The sequence below is a fragment of the Capra hircus genome, chromosome 15 (genome assembly GCF_001704415.2).
Source record: "Capra hircus breed San Clemente chromosome 15, ASM170441v1, whole genome shotgun sequence".
NCBI classification, from domain to species: Eukaryota; Metazoa; Chordata; class Mammalia; order Artiodactyla; family Bovidae; genus Capra; species Capra hircus.
The window spans coordinates 43137433-43147293 of record NC_030822.1 but is presented as its reverse complement, the minus strand read 5'-3'; the positions used below and the strand labels follow the sequence as shown (position 1 = coordinate 43147293).

General features: G+C 42.9%; 1 protein-coding gene across 2 annotated transcripts; it reads left to right on the top strand.

Moving 5' to 3' along the window:
• Nucleotides 596-9519, top strand: PTH (parathyroid hormone). Of its 2 annotated transcripts, none has more exons than XM_018058986.1 (3): nucleotides 596-686; nucleotides 8818-8908; nucleotides 9028-9309. In XM_018058986.1, exons 1-3 carry the CDS (start codon nucleotides 596-598, stop codon nucleotides 9287-9289), a joined length of 444 nt encoding a protein of 147 aa, XP_017914475.1. In that variant the 3' UTR covers nucleotides 9290-9309. The 2 variants fall into 2 exon arrangements, with proteins under 2 accessions (XP_017914475.1, XP_005689654.1); XM_005689597.1 differs by lacking the exon at nucleotides 596-686 and adding an exon at nucleotides 708-823 and having other exon boundaries at nucleotides 9028-9519.

Here is a 9861-nt window from a genome sequence, read left to right as displayed (position 1 = left end):
ATCTCCCCGACCCAGGAATCAAACCCAGGTCTCCTGCATTGCAGGCAGATTCTTTACCAACTGAGCTACGAGGGAAGCCTGCAATAAGATGATGACTTAACCATAAATTTTTGAAATCTGACTTTTTAAAAAAATTTTGTTGCTGTTGCTCAGTTGCTAATTCATGTCCAACTCTTTACAACCCCATGGACTGCAGCACACTAGGCTCCCCCGTCTTTCACTGCCTCCCAGAGTTTCTTCAGATTCATGTCCATTGAGTCTGTGATGCTATCTAACCATCTTATTCTCTGCCACTTCCCTCTCCTTTTGCTATCTTTCTCAGCATCAGGGTCCTTTCCAATGAATTGGCTCTTCGAATCAGGCAGCAAAAGTATTGGAGATTCAGCATCAGTATCAGTCCTTCCAATGAATATTCAAGGTTGATTTCTTTTAGAATTACTAAAGGAATATATTTTTGGAATATAGAGTCATTAATCCAATCAGAATTACAATTTACTATTTGTTAGAAATCTTTGCATAAACACTTTTCCCAGCCCACGCTGTTTTGCTTTTAATATCCAGTTATCTAAAATTTAAGAAGAATGAGCACCGCCCCATGGGAGTGTATGTGCTGCTCTCTGATCCTATAGTTAAAATTCAGAGAATTGGGAGTGACGTCATCTGTAACAATAAAAAAGCTTCTCAGTGTGTGGAAGGCTTATATATATAAAAGTCACATTGAAGGGTCTACAGCTCAATTTATCAGCTTTCTCAGGTTTACTCAACTTTGAGAAAGCATCAGCTGCTAATACGTTTGAAAGAAGATCGTGTCCTAAGACAGGTGGTAAGTAATTTTTATTTTCTCTTTTAAGTTTCCATGAGTTATTTTCTTACAATCAAGTAGTCATTTAATGTGTACCATTTCCTACTAATATCATGCTGTTTGTTAAAGGTAAAATGTTAAGGGAGGGTTTGAATTATATTTAATATTAAAATGCCACAATAAAAAATAAATTTATGCTACTAAAATATTGTTGAAACACTTGCTTTTGTGATTAAAGTATTTTGAGAGACCTTGCTATTTTTTTTTAACTCATCTGCAATTACACGGAAATAATTAAAATTTGGCATGATGTGCTTTAATGATATCTTGTTAAAATTTTGAAATAAAGCAGCCTAGTGAGAAATGAATAATCCTGATTTAAATAATCAATGTAAATTTATGTCTCTGAGTTAAAATTCCATTTTTCCCACATAATATCCTCACAGAGAGCTCAATCTGTGTACTGTAGTTGGAGAAACTGTTTTACTACTGAATATTTGGTCCCTTTACATAAAACTTTTTCTCGTTTTCTATCTGAAAACTATACATGAATTTTAAGGATGTTTTACACGTTTCTAATGACCTTCTTGTAAGAAGCTCACCTCTCAATTAAGAATAGGAAAGAAAGGCAGAGGCACTAGGTGTAGGTGACAGAGCTGGGACAAACTCCTGTCCTCTGGCTACAGTGATTTTTTTCTCATATAAACCAAAAATGAAGAATATCCATTTGGTGCTCCTCCAATAGCTTATATTGCACAGTGAAAACAAATATAGTAGGTTATAATGGCCCTTATGCTACTTCTAAATGATGGAGTTTCCCACAGCCACCCTATGTGTATGTTAAAATGGAGAACAAGAAGTATTAAGAAAAGGTACTTCTATCATGAAAGCTTTTGCAGTTGTTGAAATGCAGACTAAGGTAAGACTTTTCTATTTTGCGATAAAAAGCTGAAAAGCAAAAGAGCAAAATTCTAAACATTATACTCAAACAAAATTGTTAATAAAATGAGCTGAAAAGATAGAGACAAGCATTTTATATGGAATCAAAGCTCTAAATTTGTATAACAAGTAATTAACTAGATGATGCTTAAATGCTTTGACACATTCTTTTTAATGCTAGAGAGAACTCTGTGTTAAGTTAGTAAAAATCTCTAAATGAGAACCTATTAATTTGGCATTTATAGTTATCATGACATTGAAAGGAAGTTTACTCATGAAAAAGAAATTTGCTAAGTAAACAGACGCTGTTGACAATTTACCTAATTAAGAGAAGTAGCCATTTTCAAGCAAATTAGAAGCATTTAGTCATAATTAACACAAAATGTGGGAGGAAATTCTAAACAGTGAACTTTTTGATTCTTCACGTAGCTTAAAATTCATATAACTTGCACAAGAACTCTCAAAAAGATACCTAAGAAAGTAAAACTCATCTGTCTCATTTCTAAGCCAATTGGGTTATACTTACTATCTACTAATTATGTGTATATATATAATTGTTGTAGCCACACGTTCCAGGAAACAAACTCACTCAGAAGGACAATGCAGATAGTGGAGTGCAGTTTATTACACCGGCGGGCCCAAGGCAGAGTCTCCTTTTAGCCAAGGACCCCGACCAGCATTTGTGAAAATCTGTTATACCCCATGTGTACATGTCTGAATCCACCACTCCAAATTCCTTGAGACTTTCATAAACCAAGGAAAATACAATCCCAATAACCCATCATTCACGTGCTATGTGCTCATGTGCTCAAACAGTCAAACAATTAGCCAATAATCAATAAATCTGAGGTTACACTCTGATAGACACAGAAAAATTTATGGCCTGTCTGGAGGAAGGGTGATTAGTGTATGTTTTCTTTTAGGCGATGAGTAACCTAGATACGATCTTCAAGGTTCCCCTGTCTGGAGGGGGTCTTATCCTTCTGTTGTTGTTTTCATAGGCACTAAACACAGAGTTCAGAGCCCATTGGAAAGGTGGCTGAGCATGATCAGCATGAACAGGCCTAAGATGGAGTCCAGGCCCTATGAATTCCTTCTTCATTCCCCCGTCTTGATGCTCTTAACTCACATTATGAGCACATTCATAGGGATATATTGCACCCTGGCTCTCCGACCGTCAATTTGGGAGAATGACATCAACCTTCGGGTTACTAAGTTCATAACACATTGTAAAATTCAGGGTCCACAAAGCAGAACTATCAAGACAACTATAACAGTGGTAAATACAGTTTTCCACCCTTCACCCAAGATAGAACCGAAGTCCAGAAAGGAATGTTTTCATTTGACGTTGCTTTTTCCTGGTTTTTCATGTCATCTAAAGCAGCCAATACATTGCCAGATAAGTCAGGAATGTATACACAACATTCAACCTTAATTATGGCACAGGTCCCTCCTTGAGCAGCTGTGAGTATGTCCAAAGCCATGCTATTATGAATCACTGCTTTTCTCATTTGGATTTGCTCTTCATTTAAGGCTTGGATGGCTTTTGTTCTATCTAGGAGGGCCTGTTGTGTGAAGTTAGTCAAGGCCTCTGCTTTAATCATTGATATCTGTTGTCCCTATAGAGGATACGAATAAGGCAGCAATATACTCATATCATTGAAACATGGATCTTGTCCATCTTGCATGTAAATAAGGTAGATTTACCAGGGCTACCGGGGTAGATTTACAAGTAGGTTAGGCTTTTGTTACACTGGCATTTATATCAAACGTAACCCCATGACCTGAGTCTATTGAGTGTAGGTCTTACATCAAAAGAGCAAGGAGAGGTTATTGACAAAAGAGAGGAAGGTCTCTTTTTGTCATCCAAGAAAGAGCAGAGTGGCTTAAAATCTCCTTGGCAGAGCGGTGACACCCACCAAGGAAGTCCATCCGTCACTGACAGAGGCACAGCCCTACACACCCAGCAGCTGGGAGTGTGGAAGTCTGCGTGGGAATGTGCCCATGAGATGAAAGCATTGTCCTGAGTTGAAACGGAAGTTAAATTCAAAATCACGTTGGTGAGGCCAAGCAGCAGGAGTTGGTTGTGTGGCTGCATCCTGAAGGGGCTCCTCCAGGATCTTCTTTTCCTTCTTCTTAAGGATGGTCTTAGTCTCTCGAGGGTCAGCGGGGTCCCTCTGTGCAGTCCATTCAGTGTTTTTTGGGTCTGCGTGGTATGTTCTCTTCACCCTCATATGATTGATCCAAGGGACAATACCTGCAACTTTAACTGCACTAGGGGTAGTTAGAATAACATAAGGGCACTTTCACCAAAGGGCTAGTAAATCATGTTTCCAACCTTTGACCCATACTTGGTCACCAAGCGTAAACTCATGAATCTGTTCCCGAGGGGGAACGGCACCCTCTCTTGTACAAACTTAGTTACCCAATTTATTACCTTACCCAGTTCCATCTGCTGTGAAATCCTATTCCCCCTTACCTGAGGCAAATTGGTTGATACCTGTTTTATTATGGGAGGGGGCCTCCTACTACAATTTCGTATGGAGAATAGCCTTGGGACTGTGGGGTCATCCTGAGTCTGAGCAGAGCCCTAGGAAGCAAGTCCACCCAGGAGCAGTCAGTCTCTGTGGTCTACTTGGAGAGTCTCTTTAATGTCCAGTTGGTTCATTCCACCATCTCAGAACTCTGGGCCTATATGCAGTGTGCAGTTTCCATTTGATGTTTAAAGTTTTGCTTACTTGTTGTACTAAATCAGCTACAAAAGCCAGGTCACTGTCTGAACCAATGCTAGTAGGAAGTCCAAATTTGGGAACTATTTCCCTAAGCAGGCACCAGGCTACTTCTGATTCTCTTTCAGTCCAGGTAGGAAAAGCTTCTACCCATCCCGAGACCGTACATACCATGATCAGCAGGTAACGGTAGTGTCGGTGAGGTTTCATTTCAGTGAAGTCCACTCCCAGGTGTTCAAAGGGCAGCGTGCCTTTCCGCTAAATACCCAGGGGTTTTTGTCTGAATACCCGAGAGGCAGCATTAACCTGTGAGCAGGCAGCATGGCCTAGGTGGGTCGCTAGGTGTGTTTGGCTTACCAGATTGTGTGCCAGCTCCTCTGGTACCAATAATTTGCCACTTGGCAATTCCCACCATCACTTTTCAGTCTTAATGGCCCCTTCCGCTTTGGCTAACCTGACAGCCGTTGTCCTTGTTTTATCAGGCTAGTGCCATCAGTATACAGGACCCAACTAGGGTCTGGACCCTTGTGTCCTTCTTTAAAACAAACCCCAGATACCTTACCTCCTCCTTGCAGATCTGTGCCTTCTTCTTCAACAGCCAGTAACCTGCTTCCATCAGCAGCTGGAGCAGTGCTTTTTTCCCTTTCCAGCATTTTTCCTTGGTCTCGGCGGCCAGCAGCAGGTCATCCCCGTAACGTAGGAGCCAACATCCGTAGTCTTCCGGATGGAATGAGTTCAGGTCAGAAGCCAAGGCTTCCCCAAAGATGGCTAGGGGGTTCTTAAACCCTTGTGGGGGAGTCCAGATGAGCTGTTGCTTGGTGCCCCCGAATGGATCCTCCATTCAAAGGCAAAGATGGGCTGTGACGCTGGGGCGAGGAGTACGCAGAAGGCATCCTTGAGATCTAGCAAGTATAAACTTTAGTCCTCGGCAGGAGGAGGCTAAAAGGTATAGGGGTTTGGAACAGTGGGGTGTAAAGTCACAGTAGCCTGGTTGACTAGCCTGAGATCCTGTACAGGCCTATAGTCCTATCCTCCTTCCTTTTTGACTGGCAGGATCGCTGTATTCCTAGCCGACTGGCACTCTACTAGAGTGCCCGCTTGTTTCAATCTATTGATATGGGGCAGTATGCCGGTCCAGGCCTCTATCGGTAGCAGGTACTGGTGCTTTCTAACCAGGGTGGTGCCTGGTTTGAGTTCTGTTATCACTGGGGCTTGATGTCTAGCCAGCCTGGGTGGGGAGCAGGGTTTGTCTTTCACTCAGACCTCAGGGAATAATTGAGTTAGCTCTCTCTCATGCTCTTCCGGCCCACCTGGTTCTTCCATCGGAGGCTCATGCAACCTCCACTCATCTTGGGGTGGTATTGAGAGAGAGAGCAAATAAGTCATAGTCCATCCAGAAGATGGGCCTCTCCTCAGGGGGAAAGTCACTTGTGCTCCCAGTTTGGAGAGCAAGTCTCTTCCCAGCAGGGGTACTGGGCACTCAGGAGTGTAGAGGAATTCGTGAATCACTTGGTGCCCCCCATCTGACATTTTCTGGGCTGGCAAAACGATTTAATCATGTCTTCTCCCCATACCCCAGTTACAGCGGTAGTCTTTTTGGACAGTGGTGCCACAAATTTTGTTACTACCTACAGTTCTGCTCCTGTATCCACCATGAAGTCAATGTTTTGGTCCCCCACTTTTAAGGTTACCATGGGCTCTCGGGGACCTGATATCTCTGAGCCCTGGCAGCCCTATTTAATTTCCAAGTCAGCAAGCCTCACAACTGCGGGAGCTTCTTCTTCCTTTCTTGCCTTAGGGCATTCATTCTTCCAGTGGCTAAAAGCTTGGCACCAGGCACACTGGTTTGGCTGTAATGGGGCCCGGGGCCTCCGTTGGGACCGGCTGAAGGACTGTCCTGTCCCTGGGGCAGAGGAGGTTTTCCGGAGGGCCCGAGATAGACTTTCCCAGAGCAGCAGCTAGCATTGCAAATCTCTTGTCTGGTCTCTTCCATTCCCTCCAGCTCTCTGGTAGAGCACAGTCTCTGCTTAATTCCAATGTCTCCCTTCCCTTCTTGTCAGTACTCACAGGGAGAGACGGGTATAGCTTGGGCAGTTCAGCTGGAGCCAGATCCTGGAAGTGCTGGCCAGAGGCTCTGTCACTGGGATTGGAGCCTGCTGAGGTGGCAGCTCTACGACCTTGGGAAGAGCTGGCAGAGGAGCAGCGGCTGCTGCAGGACTTCACCTGACCCTGGACTGGGCATTAAGCCCGCCTCCAATCCTGGTGGAGCACGGAGGCAGGAGTGTCATTATCCAGTATGGGGGAGGGGTCAGGTCGTCCCGTCCAAATCCTGTAGAATTTCCTTTTTTATCATCAGTCAATTTTTGTGCTATTAATGTTTTCCCCTTTCCCTTCTGGATACAGAACCTTGTCCAAGCAGGAGGGTCTTGAGCTAACCCTAGCCATGAGTCAATATATGGATATTGATCCAGGTGCCCTGGCCCTCCTGTGACTACTGTATAGACTGCTTCCACTATTTTTAAGTTCATGGTGTTCTCTGGTGGCCATCCTACTCCCATAGGGGGCCATTTGACCTCACAGAGTATGTGGAGGCTGTTAGGCTTCATCTTCACCCCATAGTCTCCTCCTAATCCCTTCTCAAAATTTTTAATCATGCACTCCAATACAGTTGCCTTAGATTCACTTCCTCCAATCTTGCTTACCTTCTTGAACCTTCTTCTAATTTTCCTTTTCATTCTGTCTACGAAGTTCTCAGTACCCTCTGTACTTCTGATATTTCCACTCAATGACACTTAAATTGCCATTCTGCCTCCTTCCTATTTGGGGTGAGAAGAGCCTTACCTGCCAGATCCCAGAGGGAGAAGGGGGATCGGTGTGCCTTCACCTGCCGGTCAGCATGGCCAAATCGGAACACCACGTGGTCCAAAACTGTTCCTCCCATAAAGTCCGTTCTGCCTTGGTGGGCTTGATCAGGTGCAGATGAAAACACAGATGGGTTAAATATACCATGTCCCAGGCCATCTCTGGGAAAGCCAATTCATACTCACTTATGTATCCCCTTCCTTCTAGCCTAACAATTCCGAGGGGGTCAAGAATTTCACAGCAGATGGGACACCTCCTGGGGAAGGGCAGAATATGAGCGTACAAGGACGAGTTTCCTATCCTAAAAATCCCCTGGCAATTGCTCGTAGTAATATTCCCTGAGACGGCGTGGACATACCTCCTAAATGACCTTCACAAATTACCTTCCTAAACCGTAGCATGCTCATTGATCTATGTACCAAGCAATCGCTGCTGCCTGCCTATTCTAGGCCCCTGTGGGCCCATGCCCCTTCTAGTCCCTCCCAGAGGGGTGATCAGGCCCCCTTTTCCACCCTGCCGGGTGGGTTCATCCTCATCTGATCGCTCAGTTCCCTTGCTGCCATTCACTACCTGCCAAAGCGAAGAAACCAGGCGTTGAAAGGCTGAATTCTTCCAGAGGGGCGAGGCGCCTTCCCCCCTCTAGGAGATTGAAGCCACAAAGCCTCGGGGTGGCCTCAAATGAGACCTGTCTCCTCAAAGTGAGGAGTTTCCCAGCCAAAGCACCAAATGTTATAGCCACGCGTTCCAGGAAACAGACTCACTCAGAAGGACAATGCAGATAGTGGAGTGCAATTTATTACACCGGCGGGCCCAGGGCAGAGTCTCCTCTTAGCCAAGGACCTCAACCAGCATTTGTGAAAATCTTTTATACCCCATGTGTATGTGTCTGAACCCACCACTCCAAATTCCTTGAGACTTACATAAACCAAGGAAAATACAATCCCAATGACCTATCATTCACGTGTTACGTGCTCAAACAAACAGCCAATAATCAATAAACCCAAGGTTACACTCCGATAGACCTAGAAAAATTTATGGCCTACCTGGAGGAAGGGCTGACTAGTGTATATTTTCTCTTAGGCGATGAGTAATCTAGATACGATCTTCAAGGTTCCCCTGTCTTGAGGGGGTCTTATCCTTCTGTTGTTGTTTTCATAGGCACTAAACACAGAGTTCAGAGTCCATTGGAAAGGTGGCTGAGCATGATCAGCATGAACAGGCATAAGATGGAGTCCAGGCCCTGTGAATTCCTTCTTCATAGTATATAGTAATTATGTGTATATATATATAATATATATACTTATATAAACTGTAAAATAAAGAGACTGATTCCAAAAGTCTCTCACAAAAAAGAAGCCAATTAGTCACTGTCACATTCTGTGCAAACTTGTATGGTTATAAATATAAACTACTATAAACTTAATTGTACAGTTTGGAATATTAAAAGTATTTTTAAATACCTCCATTTTTCTTTTTCTTTTTTAGTTAATATGATGTCTGCAAAAGACATGGTTAAGGTAATGATTGTCATGTTTGCCATCTGTTTTCTTGCAAGATCAGATGGGAAGTCTGTTAAGTAAGTACTATAGCCTATTCTGCATGGTGAGGTCAGGGGAATTGGATTTTTAAGGTTGGCTTTATGATTTGGAAGAGGGGAACTAATGGAGTGATCCTCTCTGATTCTGTTCCCTCCAGGAAGAGAGCTGTGAGTGAAATACAGTATATGCATAACCTGGGCAAACATCTGCGCTCCATGGAAAGAGTGGAATGGCTGTGGAAAAAGCTACAGGATGTGCACAACTTTGTTTCCCTTGAAACTTCTGTACCTTACAGAAATGGTAGTTCCCTGAGACCTCGAAAAAAGGAAGACAATGTCCTGGTTGAGAGCCATCAAAAAAGTCTTGGAGAAGCAGACAAAGCTGATGTGGATGTATTAATTAAAGCTAAACTCCAGTGAAAACAGATATGATCAGATCACTGTTCTAGACAGCATAGGGCAACAATATTACATGCTGATAATGTGTTCACCTGCTATTAAGATTAAGTGCCAATATTTCTATGACCAACCTTTATTGCTAGCTGTGATACCTACAATTTTAATTGAGTATTTTGATTCTACTTTATTCATCTAAGAGCTCTTTTAATAATTCTATTTCTATTGATTCCAAATAAATGAAGTTAAGTATTTCTCACTTGTTATAAAAATATCTTTTGGTTATGAGTAACACCAATATGTTAAAATTGATCATGACTAAGAACAACAACACAAAATGTTTTTTTAACCATATGTTTCACGTTCTGATATTTTGAAATTATCCTTTTAATCTTATCAAAGTACCAGCTCCCTGAATCATTACTAGCTTGATACTATTGTCCTCTTCACTTCAGGAAAGGAATTGAAATGCTTGGCAAGGAGAGGCAGAAAGTGGTCAGAAACATGGCGAAAGCATTTGCCTATACACAAAGCCACTGAGCATATCCCTAGACTGGAAGTCAAATTGCAATAGAATAGAATTTTTGTATTTAAAA